General features: G+C 32.7%; 2 protein-coding genes across 6 annotated transcripts; one reads left to right on the forward strand and one right to left on the reverse strand.

Annotated features, from left to right (window-relative positions):
- Nucleotides 1-262: 262 nt before the first annotated feature.
- LOC137812333 (probable LRR receptor-like serine/threonine-protein kinase At5g10290) lies at nucleotides 263-11,385 on the reverse strand. Of its 5 annotated transcripts, none has more exons than XM_068614267.1 (12): nucleotides 11,048-11,385; nucleotides 9,683-9,816; nucleotides 9,283-9,415; nucleotides 9,066-9,137; nucleotides 8,448-8,591; nucleotides 8,256-8,327; nucleotides 8,097-8,162; nucleotides 3,179-3,249; nucleotides 2,934-3,077; nucleotides 2,222-2,563; nucleotides 1,214-1,608; nucleotides 263-772 (listed from the first exon to the last, which is right to left on the reverse strand). In XM_068614267.1, exons 2-12 carry the CDS (start codon nucleotides 9,759-9,761, stop codon nucleotides 458-460), a joined length of 1,833 nt encoding a protein of 610 aa, XP_068470368.1. In that variant the 5' UTR covers nucleotides 9,762-9,816; nucleotides 11,048-11,385; the 3' UTR covers nucleotides 263-457. The 5 variants fall into 5 exon arrangements, with proteins under 5 accessions (XP_068470368.1, XP_068470371.1, XP_068470370.1 ...); XM_068614270.1 differs by having other exon boundaries at nucleotides 10,074-11,123; XM_068614269.1 differs by lacking the exon at nucleotides 11,048-11,385 and adding an exon at nucleotides 10,865-11,039.
- An 8,053-nt stretch (nucleotides 11,386-19,438) lies between these two features.
- LOC137812334 (uncharacterized) lies at nucleotides 19,439-21,636 on the forward strand. Its single transcript, XM_068614272.1, has 4 exons — nucleotides 19,439-20,313; nucleotides 20,847-20,939; nucleotides 21,013-21,080; nucleotides 21,170-21,636. The coding sequence occupies exons 1-4, from the start codon at nucleotides 19,690-19,692 to the stop codon at nucleotides 21,330-21,332; spliced, it is 948 nt and encodes a 315-aa protein (XP_068470373.1). The 5' UTR covers nucleotides 19,439-19,689; the 3' UTR covers nucleotides 21,333-21,636.
- The last annotated feature ends 125 nt before the right edge of the window (nucleotides 21,637-21,761 follow it).

Genomic DNA, 21,761 nt, shown 5'->3' on the forward strand with positions numbered 1-21,761 from the left:
TTATGCCTATATACTTGAAAGATAGGCATAATTTTGAGATTCTAACACCATCCAACTGGCTGTGTTTGGAAATCCACTTGAATCGCACTCTTCAAAACACCAAATCGAGAAACAAGTTTTGTGTCTTCTCATCTTAGCGTTGTTTGCAAGTTTTCAAGTGCAAACCAAACACGCACCAAGAGCCACATACAAAGCCGCAATGTAACTGTTGTAATTGTTAGGTACTCTGTAATGGGATAACAACTGAGATCTCACCAACAGATTTTTCTAATAAACTCCTTATTTATCCGGAAACAAAAAACAAGTTCCTTGGAACATCAAAATTTTTACAGCTATTTTCCCCTTTCTTTACAATTGGAAAACAAGAAAAATCACATTTCTAATGAAGCTTAACCTATCAAAAAAAGGATATTGAGGTACACCATACAACATAAATGTTTTAAATTTATAGATAATCTCATCTCCCACCAGACAACTCAATGGCATCTTGATTATAGACCGAATCTTCTCCCCAATCAAATCTTCTTTGTAATCTCTCGTATTCTTGCCTCCGATTGACCTCTACATGCTGCCATTCCTCCCACCTTTCAGCCAATCCTTCTCCTTCAAGCATTCTCACGACCTCAGACATTGGTGGACGGTCCTCTGGTGTTGCTTGCGTACAGAGCAATGCAACTTTTATCATCATTTCTACCTCTTGATTGTTGTAATTTTTATTTAGGTTGCGATCAACAATGGCATCTAGTTTTTTCTCCCGTTCTAATTTCTTAACCTGTAGAACACAAAAATAAAATAAAAACAGTAATCAACTAACCAACAAATATAAAGCAATAATGGTACATTTCGGTTTTTGAATAATGAACACAAGCAACATGTACACTACGGCAGAACGCTACAAAACTCTGTAGTTTAGCTTTTCTTCATCAACATTATCATATAAGTAAAACACATCAACTTATTCCAACCTAAATCAAAATGCAGATGTACAGTTATAGCCACACGAACTTCCTTGGCTCACTACAGCGATTACTCATGTCAAGAGGGATAATGATATACTCTTTAGGTCGAGCAACTATGATCGGCTGATCCTTAAACACCATCACTCACCAAGTTACCCAAGAGTCACAAGATATAAAGCATGCTACACACAAACGAGAAACAAACCCAAAAACACATCAAATAAGGAGGCTATGATGTTAGAAAGAGATCTTACATGGTCAAGTAACAGCACATCATCTTCCTCTTCTAATCGTGAAAAGTCAATTGCTCGTTGACCTGTAACAAGCTCCAATAGCATAATCCCATATCCAAAAAGATCAGTCCTTTCTGAAGATTTTCCAGTGGACAAATATTCTGGAGCTATGTGGCCCATTGTCCCACGAACTTGAGTTGTCACGTTGGTTTTTCGAACATCAACTAACTTTGCCAAGCCAAAATCACCAACAACAGCTTCAAAATCTTCATCTAGTAATACATTAGCTGCCTTCACATCCCGATGAATAATCTTAGGATTGCAATGCTCATGAAGATATTCTAAGCCTCGGGCCGTTCCCAGGGCCACTCGTTTTCTAGTAGGCCAGTCCAGAACAGGTTCACCAGGTTTGAGTTCTGCATCAGTATTCACTTAGTAAAACATCAATGGTAAAAAAGCCAGATTGTACACATAGACCAAAAAATATGGAAATCCAACCTACCAAAACACATCAAATAAAGTATACAAAAAACATATTTATATTGTTAATCATTTAATGTATGTTATTTATGCTTATTATGTACAGGTTATAAAGCTCAATATTTAAAATAGCATTAGTATCCGTCAGCGTGATGGCAGCGTTATAGTGATGAAACACATGTGACACTTTTCACATCTTGTTTTATTTTTAAGTCCTCACATAAAAGTAATTTGTAACAAAATATTTTTCTTTTAAACAGACCACATACAGATAGAGTTAAAGACTCAAACTACACTTGCATTCACAAAACAAGTGAAAACCTGCAAAAATATTTGCAAGCTATATTCACCCAGTGAATTTCTAAAATGTTTAAAATAATAATATGACTGAAACAAAATAAGAACTTATTGTGATGATATTCAATAATGTGAAATCTGAACGGCCATACAGCTCCAGTTACAAAAGTAAATAGTACTTTCTTTATTGCAGAAAATCAAATTTAATACCTAGCATACCAGTGATGCCAAAAATGCTTTGTAACTTGTTACCTCGAAGTCGATAGGCAACACTTAAGTTCTGCATAAAGGGATAAACTAAGAGGCGCTCCGTCGGGGTAGTACAAAACCCAATCAACCGTAACAGGTTCTTATGCACAGCTACACTTATCATCTCAACCTCACGCTGAAAGGTTGCATCTCCCCCAGGACTTTCATAATCAGTTAACCTTTTGACAGCAACTTTGGTGTTATCAGCAAGAACACCTTTATAAACCGTTCCAGAGCCTCCCTGTCCTAAAACATTCTTCTCACTGAAGTTGTCTGTAGCTATCTGTAGTTCTCTCCATGCAAATCGTTTTAGCTGACCAAATGCAATTCTCCTATCAACTTCCCCTGATGAAACAAGAAAAATCAATAGTGATCAAAATATAAATATATATACACACACACACCTACATATATATAATATTTTATAGTTAGAAATTCGGAATTTTTAAAAAGGAGAAAATTTGCACCAACTGATTTTTAATGTAGCTATTACTCTATTTCAACAAGCATTCACAGTTAAAAGAATACAGAATAGATTCAACCAGTAAATTCTCTTCTATCACACCAAAATTTGATCATATCCCCACATTCACTCAAAATGAAAGGTTTAGAGTAATACAGATGATGGATATATTCCAATATTTAGTTTTAATGATCATTTTGTTTAAGAGAAGCCTAATACAATAACATTGCAATCTAAAAAAGAAACTCAAACCTGCAACATCTACAAAAACTTCACGCCTGTAGCCCTTGTGTCTACCCTTGCACCAAAAGAACATCAGACCACCAAGGAAAAGGATAACAACTAACCCTATAACAATTCCAACTACAAGGCCAGTTTTCTGTTTGTGTGATGAACCTGACAAGAGTAGGTAAATAAGTATTCAGCTTGTCGAGAGGGAGTAAGAAAGAGATAACAAGCACATCAAAAGGATGGAATAAATGTTCAAATCAAGTAACCTTGATCTGCATTATAAGATTCGCAAAGTTGATGATAATTCACACCACAATCCAAATTATTTTCAGTGAAACTGCAATAATGAGCACAGTTAAAAGAGTGAAATGTAATGGCAAAAATTATATGTTAAAAATGGCAAAGCATCTCATGCACATAAATTCAAATAATATTCTATCCAAGGACTCCATGCAACATGCCATGTGCTCCCATCAGATAAAAGGGGGGACAAAAACAGTTTCAAATTTATAACATAAAAGGTAAAAGTTCTGTATTTTAAACACACCGCAAAACAATATAATTAAGCATTTCTTCTATCATTATTGCTACTATTTGCTGCACTTATAGAGTTCCTTAACATGGTATTCGATCCACTTTGACCAAGTGGTTGAGAGTTCAATACTCACTACCCCTTTATTCTCACTTTATATCAACTTGTTGCAGAAAATATCATTGCAAAAAGTTGTCCATTCTTCGGGATCAAAAGGCCTACAGATGACAAGGTATTCTTCCCATTTCCTTCTACACTTCCTTAACAATGGGAATATAAAACACTCCAACATCTGTGATTCAACAACACTAATCTAGTGTCCAATCAATTTATTTCCTAGATGTTGGAAACATGGAAGTAGTCAAGCTACAAGAACTAAATTAAGTTTGTTGAAAAGCATTTGACAAGATCTTTCAAATGCAGATAAAGAAGTGGAACCAGAAACGACCAATAGAATGTTATGAAGGGAGTACAAGAGGCTCCACAAATAGAAGCAGCTGCAGGTAGTCAGCAAGTGGGGATTGTGGGATCCAGTGGACACACGGCAAAGACGGAGATAACAAGGACAAACACAAAAGTAGAAGGAAAAGAATAGTCAATTCTGCACTGAAAGATTTCGTGTGGGGGACCACTTGATTATAAAAGGGAAATTGCTAACTGAAAAAGGTCTGGATGATGTAATTTGTTTCTTTCTCTCTCTTGGCCCTTTTGGGATATTCTCTGACCTTTTTTATTTCTGAAATTTCCGTTCCTTTTTTGTAAGGGCTGATAGCTTCTTATTTCAGCTTTTTCTCATGTTATGAAATTCCAAAATTCCATAATCCTGTAGACTGTTCTGCTCATATTTTCCTTACTGCTTCATTGATTAACTAAGCATGTTACATTTGGTGCTTTCATACCCACCATGGCCGAAAACACGCATCTCGAAGAGCTTGACGCAACATAAAGAAAATCCTGGACCTCACGAAGAAACACAATCTCAGTTATATCAAATGCTTTAAGAAGGTCGAGTTGGCAATCAATGATTTTTCCAAGCAGAATACACTTGTTGGTCCGAACTCAAAAGTCAGCTTTGAAAACCCTCACAACCCACCATTTCAGGTACAGAATATTAAGCTTGATTTCCCTAAATTTGACAGTACGAATTTTCTGTAATGGATATTCAAGGCTGAGCAATTTTTTGGGTATTACTCCACTCCTGAGCTCCAAGACCTTACTATTGTTGCAATTCATTTAGAGAAAGATGTAGTACCTAGATTTCAGATGATCCAAAAGAACCCTTTCCAGTCTTAGGAAGGTTTTACTAAGGCATTAGACTCAAATTCGGTCCTTCTCCCTGTGAATGCCCAAGATCTGCTCTGTTTAAACTGTCACAATTGGAATCTGTCGATGATTATTACATAGAGTTCACTGCTTTGGCTAATCACGTAATGGGGCTTACAGTAGATGCCTTACTGGATTGTTCTTTTAGTGCTCTCAAATATGAAATTTGAAAAGATGTGTCAGTTCAATCACCAAACTCTGTTCTTAAAGTTGTGTCCGTAGCCAAACTTTTTGAGGAAAACTACAACACTAATTGATGCGTTACTCGATGAACTGTGTGGTGCTCAATACTTCTCCAAGGTTGATCTTCAGGATATCATCAAATTTTGGTGGCACCGGAGGATAGATTCAAGACAGCTTTTTGAACTCATCAAGGCTATTATGAATGGCTCATTATGTTGTTTGGGCTCACAAACACCCTCATTACTATCCAAAGCTTGATGAATTGTGTATTACAAGGGTTGTTGAGAAAATCAGTATTGGTATTTTTGAACGATATATTGATTTATATTGCCTCTTGGTCACTTCAATTACACCACTTGGAAGTTGTACTCCGGACTTTACAACAACACCATCTATTTGCCAAATTATCCAAGTGCCATTATGGTCTCCAGGAGGTGGAATACCTAGGTCATATTGTCTCAGGTAAGGTTGTCTCGATGGACCAAAACAAGGTGAAGGCAGTATTGGATTGGAAAATCCCAACAACAGCGAAGCAATTGCATGGATTGTTAGGATTGACCAGGTATTATCACTAGTTTATTAAGGGTTATGCTTCCATAGCTGCGCCCTTAACCGATTGGCTAATTTCCATCGGGATTCTCAAACCACTCTTGCTTTTGATAACCTCAAGAAAGCCATCACTGAGGCTCCTGTTTTGGTACTGCCGGACTTCTCCAAACCATTCATTTTGGAAACCGATGCACCAAGGACAGCCATTGGTGCAGTTATTAGCCAATCATAATATCCAATTGCTTTCTTTTCAAAGAAATTGTCACCACAAATGGAAAAGCAATCTGCATATACCAAGAATTTTGTGCAATCAACAAGGCCATTGCCAAGTTTCAGCACTACCTACTTGAACATAAATTCATTATAAGGACCAATCAAAAAATCATAAAATGACTCATGGAACAAGCTATTCATACTTCCAGACATCAAGCTTGGCTGCACAGGTTGTTGGAGTAGATTTAACCATCGAGTACAAACATCATGGCAAGCAGAACCTCACTGCCGATGCACTATCCAGAGCTTGTTTCATGGCTTTTTCTAAGCCAAGTGGGATCTCATCACAAGCCTGCATGATGTCGTGGCTTCTAATCCAAAATTCTCAGGTATTACAAGACTATGCAGTGAAGGCAACCCCCAAGTCCTCATTATACCATTCAAAATCAGTTGTTGTTAAGGAAACAAAGACTTGTGGTAGTGGCCCAACATCTCTTGATTCAAACTATCTTGGAGGAGTGCCATAGCTCTTCAATAGGTGGTCACTCAGGCATTGCAAGCGCATCAGCAAGGGTTGCTGCCCAGTTTTAATAGCAGGGTATGCCGGAGATATGAAATCCTATGACCAACAATGTTTGATCTGCCAACAAGCCAAATTGTCCACTACTTTACCTGCGGAACTATTACAACCCCTCCCTATCCCTCAACAGATTTAGGAAGATTTAGCCATGGATTTTATTGTTGCTCTGCCCCCATCTTATGGGTTCACTGTCATCATGGTTGTCATCAATCGTCTCTCTAAATATGCGCATTTTTCTACACTTAAGGCAGATTATTCAAGCAAGTAACTAAGGTATTTATGAAAACCATAGTGAAGTTGCATGGGATACCAAAGTCAATAGTATCAGACCGTGACAGAGTCTTTACAAGTAAATTTTGGCAGCAACTTAAGCTAAGTAGCACTACCTTAAATATGAGTACCGCCTACCATCCACAATCTGATGGTCAGTCTGAAGCTCTTAATAGATGTCTGGAGATGTAGTTATGATGCTTCACAGTTGATGATATGAAGGTTTGGAGTAAGAAGTTGCCATGGGTAGAATACTGGTAGTAATGCTTCCTTCCAAACCAGTATTGGCACGATACCATTCGAACCAGTTTATGGGAGAGACCCTCCTAATCTTCCTAAATATGTGAGGGATGCCCCTGAACCCCCTTCATTGCAAGAAAAGTTGTTGCATCGTGATCAGGTACTGTTATGTCTTAAGCATAATTTGATAAAAGCATAGAATCTGATGAAGAAATATGCAGATAAAAAACGAGTTCAATAGAGTTCCAAGGGGGAGACCTAGTGCTAGTTAAACTCTAACCATATTGGCAGCATTCAGTAGCTCTTCACAAAAATCATAAGCTAGGCCTTCATTACTTTGGTCCTTTCCCAGTAAGACAAAGGATTGGACCTGTTGCTTACAAATTATCATTGCCCCCTACAGCAAAGACCCATCCAGTTTTCCATGTTTCTTTAAACATCAGCAGCAATACCAGCCTCTGCCACTTCTAACCAATGAGATTGGTCTGGTTATCCAACTGCTCAAGGCATTACAATCCAGAGTTATTTTGCACGAGGATCAACATATACCTTAAGTACTTGTTCAATGGGAAGGGTTGGATATCTACAAAACTACTCGGGAAGATGTGCTCACTTTGCAAACTGAGTATCTTAACTTCAACCTTATCAACAAGGTTGATGATTTCCATGGGGGAAGAAATGTTATGAAGGGAGTAAAAGAGGCTACAGAAATAGAAGTAGTTGTGGACAGTGGGCAAGCAAGAATCATGGGACCGAGTGGACACATGGCAAAGAGGGAGGTAAAAGTGGACAACCGCAAAAGTGGAAGGAAATGAATAGTCAATTCTGCACTGAGATTTCACGTGGGGGACCACGTGATTATAAAAGGGGAATTGCTAAATGAAAAAAGTGTGAATGATGTAATTTATCTCTTTTTCTCTCTTGGCCCTTTTGGGATATTCTCTGCATTCGGCTTTATTTCTGAAATTTCTGTTTCTTTTATGTGACAGCCGGTTGTTTCAGCTTTTTTCTCGTGTTATGAAATTCCCAAATTCCATAACACCATACAGATTGTTCTTCTCATAGCTTTCCCTTACTGTTTCACTGATTAATTAAGCACAATACACAGAATCACTACTACTCCTTGATTCGATTACGTTAGTAATTGTTAAATGAAATTCTATATCTCTCTTTGGACTTGTGTCACCAAGAGTTGCATGTGAAGACACTATCCTTGCAGCCAGGGATAGAAAAACAAGTTCAATTGGCGATTTAAATGCATCATATACTAATTTTGTGGCTTTATCATCCATACTTGTATTTAGAAACCTCAAATAACCGCTCTGGGATTTTGCCATTCAGATTATTTGAATCTAGCATACTGCAAAAAGAGAAGTTAGAATAATCGATCAGATACTAAAGTAATGAAATACACTTTAAACAGCAAAGTTATAGAAACCATTATTTGACGTACACATTGATCAAGATTGGAAGAGTGGCAAGTGATTCAGGAATAGTCCCACTCAGATTGTTTTGACTCAATGTTCTGGTTGGAGGACAAATAAAAAGACACTTATAAAAATTACACACACAAAAATACATGAAAAGGCCTAACAAGGTGCATTATATATCCATAGAACCTAGCAAAAAAGAATGTCATACTTACAAGAACTGAAGCTTTTTAAGATTACCAAGGGAAGAAGGTATTTCTCCAGTTAATTTATTGATTTCCAAATCCAACCTGCACAAGCTTGTCATGTTTCCTATCTCTTTTGGTATGTTGCCAGTGATGCCATTCCCTTGCAAAGAACTAATACAAGTACAATATCCATCAATTCTTACATTTAAATTTTGCCTTTTGTTGTTAATGGTAAGTATTTAAAAGAAAAAATCATTCCCATGAAAACATGTAATAAAACAAAAACATGAACTACTTCACGCCACAACCCTCCCCCTATTGAAATTTAATGTTTGCAATACACGAAGTATAAGCTCGTGATCACTAGAGGGCCTCAATAACTTAATTTAAAAAAAGAAAATTAATCCCAACGAAAAAATATATCAAAAATACCAATACTTTACAAGAATATGCATCAAAATCACAACATTCACTGAGATAGTGATACAATTCATCAGATGCATATAAAATAACTTAATGTGAAATTATATATATACACGTATAAGACTTAAGTTATTTTCTACGCATCTGATGAACTGTATCACTATGCATCACAACTCCCCATTACAAAAAATTAAGAGAGTAGAATGCCAAAATTATCCTTACAGAGCTGTGACATATTTTAGAACTCCTATTCTTGGGGTCAAGTATCCTGTGAATCCCATATATGCTAGTGACCTGCAACCAAGAAATTTTATATACAGAAAGCAAAAAATTAAAGATATGAAAATGTGAAATATATAATTTCAACAATGAATAATGATAGCCAACATCTTCAGCAAATCAAATAATTAAAACAAAACAACAACAGAAAATATCTTACACTTGAATGACATTGTTGTTTGAGTCACAGTAAACACGTGACCAAGTACAAGGATTCACTTGATTTTGATTCCAGTCAGTAAGCTGGTGAGCTGAAGCATTCAATGATATCTTCAATGCAAATAGTGCATCTCCTGAAATGAACAAGAACATTACATATCTACTAGAACCTAGACCAAAAGCCCAAAACCACGGGAGTTTTGGAAAAATAAGAGGCATCCATTCAATTCTTTCAATAAATAGTTGTATTTATTTATTTATTCCTCATAAATAAATTGGAAATTAAAGTTGAAAAGCTTGTTTATTCAGATAAAAGAAATTCAATGTATGTAAGCATAGAAGTTAACTTTTACATAGCATATATGCTTTTCTAGTGCGTTCATAAGAACAGAAGATTGTACCTTGCATGTCAGGAAACACAAAAGAACATAAGCAACCCAATAGCAATAACACAAAAAAGAAGCCCATTTCTACTGGCATCAACCACAGACACAATGTCCGTGATAATCAATTAGCATAGTAGCAACCTCCATCTCTGCAAAGCAAAATCATCAAAACAATTAAGCTGTGAAATTGGAAAACAACAGCAAATGCCATACAAAGATAAACAATACAGAACAAATTACTAGAATAATGAAAATAGATTTATTGCAGAACAAAATAAGATCAACCATGAAGTTAAGCCTGTTTTTAGGAAATAGAAAGAGTACTTTTCCTAGCCATGCAAAAATGGGTAACCCGAAGACAAGGAAATCTATTTAGTGTTTAATTCCAAGGGGGAAAAAACATAACCTTATCATTTCCTTCTGTTCTGTACATAGACCAAGTCTTATTGCAACTCAAATGTGCAGACCTGGATAGTCACAGCTAAACTATCTGTTTCACTAACTCACAGATCTCACCCTCTAAAATGAAAAAAAATAATCTAGAAAATCAACCACTCTGCACGTGACAACCAATCTAGTTGTTAATTGACATTTTTTCCCTTGTCTAGTCACCCACCCAGTTAAGTGGAAGGACAATCACAATTTCATCCTAAGGAGTGGAAGTACAAATAAGACTCAATTGCTAAGCACCGAAACTTCATCTATTAAGAAAACGCAGAAACACAACAAACACAACCAATTAAGCGACCTTGTAATTTTATCTAAAAAGAGAAGTACAGAAAAAAAATAAAAAACCAAAGTCCCATTTAAAGAACCGTGCAGGATTTTATTCATAAAAAAATAAATTAAAACACTCCAGCAACACTAAAAACTCAAACAAAAGTCACAACAACAAAGCACTGATGTAAACGGGAGCAGCCCCAAACAAAAACACTCCCTAAAAAAAGAGAAGAAAAAATCCATAAAGTTCAATTAGACAGCGGAAAAAAGAAGAGAAGGGATAAATGAAATCGACTAGGCCCCGACCAAATCGCGCGCGCAGAGGGACAAAAGAACGCGTATATAACGAAAGATGGGTAAAGAACAAAAGGCTTGGGCAAAAGCAGAACAACACTAAACAGTACATACACAGCAACAAAACTAGAAAAGAGACAGAATAAAAAATAAAAGAGAAGACTGAAAATCGGAATCTGGTACCGGAATAGCCGGTAGTAGATCATGGATGGTGAAGTTGCAGTTGCAGTGAAGAGAATAGAAGGAAAGATGGTTAGAGAAAGGGAAAGTTGAGTAGTGGCGAAGCGTTAAAAGTATGGTGAAAGAGAAAGACAAGTAACTAAACAAAACAAAACAGAAGAGAAGAGAAGAGAGTGAGATATATACATAAATACATTGCTGGCAGAATGGGCAAAACTAGCGGTGTGACACCAAATCTGGAACAGAACCTTCTATCCCTTCTTTCTTCCTTCTTTCTTCCTTTCTTTCTCTTTGGTCAGTTTTAAGCCAAACCTTTGTAATAATTCATTTTTGCCTTTTCCTACTTCTTCTACTACTTTACTTTACTACACTTAGACTATCTGTCTCACACTCACTCACACAACACAGCACAACACAACACACACAACACAACTCAACTCTTTAAGCAAGTTGGCATCATTATTGGTTCTCTCTCTCTCTGCACTTGTGTCTCTTGGTAGCTCCTTTCCAATTGGAGTTTCAATGCTTTGAAAATGTCACCCCCTTATTTAATTCCACATGTCTCTGCTGGCCCCATGCATGTGTATAAATAACTATTCTCTCCTAATCAAAAAATCAATGCTTTAAGAAGATTATGATACCATGTTCTTTTGCTGTTGAGAGATTAATTAACACTGTAACACTATGGAATAAAATGAATTCCTTGTAGGATCTAGTCAAACTGGTTATTCTTCTCTTAAAAGAGACCATTTATAATCTTATCCAACCCAAATCAGATTTTATAATAATCCTATTCCTGCAGCTATGTTCATTAATGAGAGAATCCCTAAATTCCTTTTTTAAATTGCAACATTTTATGATTTTTTTTCATTATATTCCGTCCCAATAATAAAGAAAAATTATTTTTCATCCTTATAATATAGAAATATTAAACTTAGTTTTTTTTTAAGAAAACAAATTAGTTCTTATAATTTATTTTTATTGACACTATGGTTATTTTGTCATTTTTATTAATAACATAGTTTATTGATGAACAATGACAATTGTAAAGGTTTCAAGCTTGTAAAAGAGAAGAAAATGGACATTTTCAAATGAGAAGTTAGATATTAATAACTTGTACACATGCTTTATTAGAATAAATAATAATTTTATAAACATATTTTCTTTTTTGAAAATAACCCCAAAAATAAAGGTATAATAATGTTTAACATAATATGCATGCAACTAACTTATCAACTAATCATCAAAATTGGAAGGAGAAAATGGGAGATTTTAACTCACTTGTATAACCATGAATTCACACGACAATTATTAACATTATATGTTTTATTACTTTTCTCAATATGTGTTTTACATATAGTTTATTAAGTTTTCTCATCAATATTTCTTTTCTTCACCTAGGTTATAACCAGTTCTATATCATCACTTTTGGAGTTGTACCAAACACTTATTTTCTCAAATAATACTATTAAATAAAAGGAACAAAAATTTATAATTGAATAAAGAAAAGTTTATTATTAAGATAGTAGAAAAAAAATTATAATTAAATAAAAATGCATAATAAATAATTTGATAAAATATAGAGTATGTGATAAGCAATTTAGTTAAATAAAATGTAAATTATTTTGATAGAAAACAGTCCAACTCGTGATGATATAAGATCAATTCATTTTCTGTGGATGATGTAGGAAGAATAAAGTGTTTGTAGAGATATGCTGAGAATGCAGATTTATGATTCGAAAAGAAAAGGAAGAAGAAGATAGTGCCTAATAAAAGTATCAGATGCTAAAAAATGTAGGGAGAAACACAAGCACAATAGTGCACTATGTTCCACTTCTTATTTTCAGCAAACCACGTGATTACTCAACATTTCACAATGTAAAAGAAAAAATTCTGCCATATTTACATAAAAATTAATTAATGTTATAGTATCAGGTTTAGAGATTAATTCCTATTGAGTGAATAATTAATTTATTTTCTTTGATTATTTTTTTTTCATTTGAATTTTAACTTTTAGTTAAAAATACCTCTATACAATATTATGTGAGATTTTAATAAGTATTTGGTATTCAGACATAATAAATGTTGTAATAAGACATAATAAATGTTGTAATAATTATTTATCTTTATATTGATTGTTTAACTTATTTATAATATTTGATGGACCTAAATTAAGATGTGTGTTATAATTAACGTTTGTTCGTTCAAATTATTCGGTTGATTTCGATAGGTGTAAAATATCAATATATCTCATCCTAATAGTATAATTAAGATTTTATAATTTTTAATAATCCATAATATTCCACCTTATCTTAATTAGGATGTGTTGTTATTGATAGCAACACTTATCTCCACAAAACCAATTACATAATGCCTTATTAAATCTTAAAAAATATCAGTTAGCAAAATAACATAAACTAAAATGTCTAAACTAATAAAATTGAAAAAGTAAAGTAAGAAACATTAAATAAGAAGCAAAGAGGTGGAAAGAAGAAAGAAAGCATTATAAAGTAATCCGTGACGGTTTTGGTACATTGTGAGCAATTATGGTTGTATTTAGCAATCATGTGGATTTTGCTTATCTACCACGATCCCAGATAAATGATGCTTCCATGCCATGGAAGATTTATTTATTGAAGGACAACAACTTATTAGTCCTTTCATATCTCCAAAATCTAAGATGGTATTCAATTACAAAGCTCAATAATATTGAATGAACCAATTTTTACATGGTTGTCAAACTAATATTTTTCTTAAAAGATACACAATTTCAATTAAAAAATAATGAAATTGAGTGATGGTTTATTTAAATCCTTGGTGTGTGAGATGAGAAAGTGAGAAAGGTATGAAAGACATGAATGATAAGAAAGTGACAATGCATGATTAAGATTGAAGGGCGAATGCATTGACTTCATAATAACAATGGCTATGCATGCATTACTCATACATCTCACATATTCATTTGGCAGACAAGTAGACAAAGTTTGGCAGGGTTGAAATTCTATACCTATTACCCTACACTTCAATCAATACCAATATTCTTATCTTTCAAAGATAGAAATAAAACTATATTTAAATCATTTTTTCAGCATCCATTCTTGAAAAGGAAGACTGTGATTTCAGTGCTTTCTATCTTTCAAGGACTAATGTAATTAATTTCCAATGTTTTGGTTCAATCAACAAAACATCATTTTAGTCTTCACAATATTGTTTTATTTTCATTGTGGTTTTCAGAGTTGTATTTTTTATTAATTTTTTAATAATTAGTTTATAAAATTCATAAATTTAAATAACTCATAGAATAAAAAGGTTGTTGGCAAAAGTTTTAGGAATTGTTGTATACGTAAAGATACAAACTAAAATTAAATTAAATAATGATTTGATAGTTAAAATGAATTGGAAGAGAAGAAAAGAGAGAATTACAGAGTGGAATAATAAATGTAAGTGAATAGGTTAACATAACTAGTTATGCAAAAAAAAATGTTTGGGTTAATTTCAATTAAAACTTGAGTAGATGCTATTTACACCTCTAATTTTAATGACCCCCTTTTAAACTTTTTTCCATTTTGTAACTATGGTAATAATCCCTCAATAACTTAAAAAGCCAAACAAGACTTTATCGTTCATTTGACTTTATCATTCAGGATAAGTAATTCCTAAATATTTATTATTTTTACCCCCATAATTTTACTCCTCATTTCAGTTGAGGTGGGAAACAAAATGAAACAAGTGGTGTATTAGTAAATTTGAAGGGTGTAAATAACAAGAATTTGTAATAATTCTTTCTTGGGTTTTTATTCCTGCAACACCAGAAATTTTAGTTGTATACCCATAATTTTTAAAATAACCATTTTACCCTTCATAAAAGTGACTTCTAAATTATATAGTTTGGAAATTTTTCGGACCAAGTTTTTCAAAAACATGATTTCAGAAATAAAATATTTGGAACACATTTTCTGAAACACAAAATCAGTTCCAGAAAGGTATTTTTGTTTTTATTTTCTATTAATATGGGGTGTAGGAAGAAAAACTATTTTTTCTTTTCCTCTTGTTCACTGAGCCCTTCCAAACCCAATCTACCAGCACTACATCTTACAATTTTTACAGTTGAGCATGTTTCTTTCATTTTATTGTTGGTGCATTTATACATAATATTAATACTTTGTTTAAATTAAAAGCTTTAATGCTATACTTTTAACAATTAAGAAATCCACCACATGGAGTGCTTCTTTTAATTTAAATCTTTGTATAAATTATTTAATAATAAATATTTACAAGTAATAAACCTCTAAATAAGTTTGAAATTCCATAAAAAAATTATATAAATAAGAATATGAAATTCAATGGTTACATGAATTAGATTAGCATTTCATAGAAAATTATTAAATATATAATTTAACTAGTATAGAGAGAAAAGGAGAGAATGAATAAACAAAGAGATTTTGAAAAGAAATCGGTCATTTACCATTAGCAAATTAACTAACATCAAAATTGTTTAATTAAATTAGTTTTTGTTTGATTTTTTTATAAAAATGAGAGAGTGAGAAATAGTGTTATTTAAATTATGTAAGAAAAAAAAGGTAAAAAGTTTATAAATATGTGATTAATGACTAGGTGTTATATTATGTAAATTTAAATATGCAAAACACCAATAACCTCTCTCTCGGTAGTAAACAATTTGTTGGTTGCATTCATTCACTACTGAAAAATATTAAATAGAAAGAGAAAAAAAAATTATTAGTTTCTATAATAACTGAATTAGATATTATTTTTAGTGACTAACAAATTTATTGATATCTAAATTAATTCAATTATTGATAATTAATTTTTAATTTGGTATCTAATTAATTACTTAAATTTTAGCAACTAATTACTTAGATTTTAAAGTTGGTATCGAAAACATTGATATCTAATTAAATACAAATTTATATAAATTATTTATCAGTGAAACTAATTTAGATATCAATAAATTTTTTTAATTTCTAAAATAATATATAATTTTGTCAATATAACAATTAATTATTTTTTGTCTCTAAAATTAATTTTTATTTAATATTTTTTTTAAGTGATCTTTGTCCAAAATAGTTAACATCATATAATTGCAAGAATAACTTGCATTGTATTTTTTCTTACGCAATTAATTAAAAATAATACATAGTCAATTATGTCAATTTTAAAACTAACCAATTACAATAATATCATATGAAGTATTTAATGCCAATATTCGAGACATTTTTCATTTGATTTTGATAAATATTTATGTGGATCATCATTTTTTATTTTTCACCAAATTCATAAATTCAACTCTTATGAGCATCTTAGAATAAGATCAACTCTACAGCTTCCTCCCTCAATTCCCTCAAGCCATGGAAGCTTTAAGTAAAACATAACCTGTATCAATTATATATAATTTGATTTTTTTTTCTCTACAGTCAATTCAAGCCACAAAAAGGAAATTATATTACTTTACTTTGATTTGGATTATAGGATTGTGATAAAAAAAACTAATACTTTAATAAGGTTTTTATTTGTATTTATTATCTATTTTATACAAACATTTAGTTTCATATCAAATGCAAGGTAAAAATATTTATTATTTTTTATAAATAACAATTATTTATTTTAATTAAAATATTTAATCTTTCAGAGTTATTACTTTATGTACATCCTTCTTATTTTCTTTATCTGAAATGTAATAAAAAATTAAACAATAAATATGCCCAAATTAAAATATTTACTAGCATTAAACAAGATCTCAAGAAAATTGAAACAAAAAATACAATATAGAATTTTAAATACAATTTATCTCTATGCCTAAAATATATTAATCTTAAAATTGAAAAATAACTAATCGGATTGATTTAGGTTTAAAAAAATGACTATGGAATAGATTATTATTATTAGTTTTGAATTTAATTTGAAATGAAAAAGAAAACCAATTTAAATTATTTGAATTAGTTTGGTTTGAATTTGTTAGTTATTAACTGTTAATATCATGTCTCGTATGTATTATTTAAAAAATGGTTAAATATGATTTTAGTATATGTAATTTTATGTTGAACTAATTTATGGCTTTAGTCTAAATTTTATATATTTTGAGTACTTGTTTAGAATGGGTCTTTACTAAAAATATTTTAGGTGACAAACATATTTTTAATTTTTAGTATAGACTAGGATGTTATAATATTTTATGTTGACTCGTCCTGGTGTGGATGTTATAATACATTCCACGCTGAAAATTAGTTTGTTACGTAAAAATATAAAGATCCATTACAATAGTTCCTTACTACAAGTATGCGCTAGGTCTAAAGTTTGGATTATGGACAAAAAATCAATTTCGATATAAAGACGAAAAATATAAAGACAACAATATTAATCAAAATATAGCTTTTTTTGAATTATGTTAATCAATTATAAGTTTAACATTTTACCTATATTAATATTTTAAAGTTTTATTACTCATACAAACAAAAAATTAAAAAAACTCCTCCTAGAAGCATCTAACAAAATTAAAATTCTGATAAGCTTAAGTCATTTTTAAAAAGTAGTCTAAGCTAATTGACGAAAGTGGGATTTCAGTTTAGTATCTACATTTATATTGGTAAAGATGTCAACACATTTATTTCCATCCTCTTTAGACATTGGAGTTTAGAATTGTGCTGAGATCCCCAATTACGTACCAAACATTAGAAAATGATTTATGGTGGTAGAAAAAACAAACAAAAGAGTTATTCCTTTAACACACAAGATTGAACCATAGACTCTAATGATGCAAAAGGTATTGTGCCACATAACCAAAGAAAGACAAATACATTGACCACAATTGTTAATGATATTCACATCTAAGATACAACAAAAAATAGTTGAATTGTGGATATCATTAACAAGATAAGTTTTATAACTAATGAGGTATAAAGAGCATACACATTGTCAAACTCGATTGTTGACTCAACATAAACATAACACGAGGATTATAGATCTAAAGGATTTTTCTCAACATAAGCTGAGATATAAAATTGTCAAACTTTCTAATATTAAAAAAATGGAGTTCCATATAAATCATATTAGACATTCTAAAAATATTTTTTAAGCCTTTCTATTTTCTTAAGAGATTTAGAACCAACAATTTGGATGAGATTTCTATTTCAAAATCTTCTTGTTCGTCCAATAAACCATCTTCCTCCACTTCGAGACATTCAAACCAAAGTTAGGCCACAACAACAACTTATTGAATCAAAAGAGAAATATGAAAGCCATCTACAAGATTATGCTTTATAGGGATAATATACTCTTCATTAGTTTAGCAAGTAAAATGATTTATACTACTCAAAATTTGCCTCACAAATTCATTCATTGTATTTTGTTTGTTGTTGTTAATTTTCTTATTCATATATAACAAATTAACAGGGTGATAAGGACCACCGTCACCAGGATTAGTCGCAGAGTTAATCCAACCCTCCTCGTCATGAGTTTCCACAATCTATTGTTTTTCTGTATGAACAGAAGGAGCGATAATTTCATAACCTTTATCTGTCCTATTCTCGTCCACCAGAAGGTTAGTAGATTCATAAAACATGTCTCCTTTATAATTTAAATCATTTTCACATTCTGAAGGTTGTTCTCCCCAATAAAAACATATTTGATATTATTATTTGATCAAAAGACTTTAACTTTCCTAAACTGTATAGAACAAATTTCAATGTTAATTATTAAATTTTGTTTCTTTATAATGTTAATAAGTTTAATACAAGAAGAAAGTAATATCTTATTTATTTTTCTTCTTATTTTAACTCATTCATGAGAGGATCAACCACCCTACCATTCTTTTCTTTCTTTACTGACATTTTCACGAATATCAACGAAAATAAACAACCACAATTCATGTTTTTCAATAATCATGAACAACATTTAAACATAAACAAACACAACTTAACTTTATAGTGTTTTTTTTGGTTTTATATGATTATAAGTGGTTCCACATGTTACTTATTTATTTATCTTAGTTGTTTAAAAATGCTGGTTAAATTTTTTTAAAATAATAAAAAATATAATATAATATTTAAAAAATACTAGTAAGTAGTCGTCTTAAATTTATTTATGTTTAATTACATTTTAAACTAATTTTAAAATATATTCAAAAACTTTTTTAAAATATGGTTCAATGTCTAAATAAGACTATTTTTAAAAATTATTTTACTTTTCAAATTTAATATTTAGAAACTAAATTGTTTTTGCATTTTTTTTTTAATTTAGGAGACGAAAACTAAATTCATCTACAATGTTTAAGAAAAATTGTCCTTGTTCATTCTTTAATTTTGATCAAAGACAAACAAATCAATTCACAAAAGTTCCCTTTCACAGGGAAATATTAATTATTAATATGCTTTTAAAAAGTTTAAAGTAATATATGTATAGATTATATTAAAATGGTAATGACAATTACATTTTCGATCTTTTATTGTTCAATAATTTAATTATTTAATAAAAACTAAAACTAATTATTTAATGAGATTAAATTTTTTTCCACACCCTGTTGTTTTATTCTATTTCTATACATACTTTTTGTTCTCTCCTTTTATCATTACTAATTGTGTGGTTTGCATAGTTATTAGCAGAAACATATCTTCTATGGAGACTTTTGTCTCTGACACATTCACTTCTGTGTCTGCGTCTTCTACTCTGCAATCTCTCTCACTCTGCAATCTCTCTCACTCTGCAAAAACACTCTTCTTTGCTTTCTCCGTCGTCGTCGTCATCATCATCAATCAATTAACCAATCATCAATCAATTAACCAATCATTAGCGCACGCGCCCCAATACAAAACAGCATGGCGGGGTGTATCAGCTTCACCGCCACGCGCGACCGCTACTTCCGCTTCTCCTTCTCCAACGCGGGCCTCAAATCCACCACCACGGATCTGGGCCACGGCACCATCATGCACTGCTGGGCCCCCAAGGCCCACAAATACTCCAAGCCCAACCTCGTCCTCCTCCACGGCTTTGGCGCCAACGCAATGTGGCAGTGGAACGACTTCCTGCCCCCACTCAAGCGCCGCTTCAACGTCTACGTCCCGGACCTCCTCTTCTTCGGCGACTCTCACACAGCCCGCCCCGACCGCAGCGAGGCCTTCCAGGCCCAGTGCGTGGCCGCCCTCCTCCAGGCCCACGGCGTTCGGAGAAGCAGCGTAGTCGGGATCAGCTACGGCGGCTTCGTCGCCTACAGCCTCGCCGCGCAGTTCCCCGAGCGCGTGGAGAAGGTGGTGCTGTGCTGCGCTGGGGTGTGCTTCGAAGAGAAGGACTTGGATGAAGGAATGTTCCAGGTGAAGAGCGTTGACGAGGCTGCCGAACTTTTGCTGCCTCAGACGCCGGAAAAGTTGAGGCAGCTTTTGCGCCTCGCGTTTGCCAAGCCTGCCAAAGTGCTGCCCACTTGTTTCCTCACTGATTACATCAACGTGAGTACCACGCGCCTATCAAATTTCAATTCAAATTTTGTTTTATCTGTTTACTTCAAAATTGTTTGGTCCACTTCTTCCTAATTACATCATGCTTTGTTATGATCCAATGGTGGTGGGCCACCGGTGGTAGAGACGATTTATTTAATGTCTTGGTGGAGAGAAAAAGAAAAAAAATAAAAAATGTAAGAAATAAGTAGAATGTTTGGTTTTTTGACATTTGGATCGGAGAAAGGTTTACCTCTTTTTCAGTTGTCGTTTTAATTGAGAATAAATTGTGTCTACGTGTGTGTTGTGTGTTGGTATATTTGGATGCACTTTTCTACAGAATTCCATGGTCCTCTCGAATTGAGAAAAACACACAAGCATGAACACGTAAGCCTTATGAAAAAGCATACGTTTGTGATTGTCTCTTTCATTTCAACCGTGCTAGATTACTCCACAATAAGAAATTATCCAGAGTTCTGATTGCTTTTTCCATGCAGAAGCATAGGATTGGCATTTGGTAATTTACCAAAGTTTGTTATTTGCAGGTGATGTGCACTGAATATGTCCAAGAGAGGAAAGAACTAATCGAAGCATTGTATAAAGATAGAAAACTGTCTAATCTTCCTAAGATAACCCAGGTTTTTTCTTCTTCTTTTAGACTTTACATTATGGGTTAGTTTCACTAAATGACATAACTTTTGGATGATGCAGCCTACGCTAATAATCTGGGGAGAAAAGGACTTGGTATTCCCAATAGAACTAGCTCACAGACTCAAAAGGTCTCTCTCCAATTCACCTTTAATTTTGTCTTGAAAACGTCTTTTACACTTAAAATGGTTTCTGAACTTGACATCTAATTAATTTTTAGGCATCTGGGAGAGAACGCAGACATAGTTGTTATTAAGAAAGCAGGACATGCTGTGAATGTAGAGAAGGCCAAGGAGATGTACAAGCATTTAAGATCCTTCCTCATTGATTCCACTACTCCAACTGTGTACAAAAACCGCAGTAATGGTCTCTATGTGGCTTAGCACTGTCACACTTCAGCATTGTAGATATGCTTGTGTATTCATTTTTTTGTACGCTATTATCAGTCATTTGATATTTTATTCATAGAAACTGGTTCCTTATAGAGAGAAAAAACAGTACATCATGCTGTTTTTTTTTAGAGGAGTATCAGAAAATAATTTTCAGACATCTTCCACTGTAAATTCATAATTAAGGAAACTCGGCTGGGATTGTATGGTAATATCATGAAATGGAGTGTGTATTTCAACACTTTTATGTGTCTGTGCCTTTCGGGTGTGCACAGTGCATATATATGTTGTTTATTTATGTCTCCATGCTTTCATTTACCATTTTATACAGATATTAAAATTCATATTCTTATTACCAACAGTGTTTGAATTATAGTTTCAAACATCTCAACCGAATATTTCCACCTTTTTAAGGATTATCGC

Source organism: Phaseolus vulgaris, chromosome 2, assembly GCF_000499845.2.
Source record: "Phaseolus vulgaris cultivar G19833 chromosome 2, P. vulgaris v2.0, whole genome shotgun sequence".
NCBI classification, from domain to species: Eukaryota; Viridiplantae; Streptophyta; class Magnoliopsida; order Fabales; family Fabaceae; genus Phaseolus; species Phaseolus vulgaris.

Excerpts from the sequence above, each read along its gene's own strand:
- LOC137812334 (XM_068614272.1), top strand. The coding sequence starts at position 19,690 with ATGGCGGGGTGTATCAGCTTCACCGCCACGCGCGACCGCTACTTCCGC. Across the intron at positions 20,314-20,846 it reads TCCTCACTGATTACATCAAC|GTGATGTGCACTGAATATGT; the intron begins GTGAGTACCACG and ends TGTTATTTGCAG. Across the intron at positions 21,081-21,169 it reads CTAGCTCACAGACTCAAAAG|GCATCTGGGAGAGAACGCAG; the intron begins GTCTCTCTCCAA and ends ATTAATTTTTAG.
- LOC137812333 (XM_068614267.1), bottom strand. The coding sequence starts at position 9,761 with ATGCCAGTAGAAATGGGCTTCTTTTTTGTGTTATTGCTATTGGGTTGC. Across the intron at positions 9,416-9,682 it reads TGTGTTTCCTGACATGCAAG|GAGATGCACTATTTGCATTG; the intron begins GTACAATCTTCT and ends TGTTCATTTCAG. Across the intron at positions 3,250-8,096 it reads TTTGAGGTTTCTAAATACAA|TTTCACTGAAAATAATTTGG; the intron begins GTATGGATGATA and ends TCATTATTGCAG.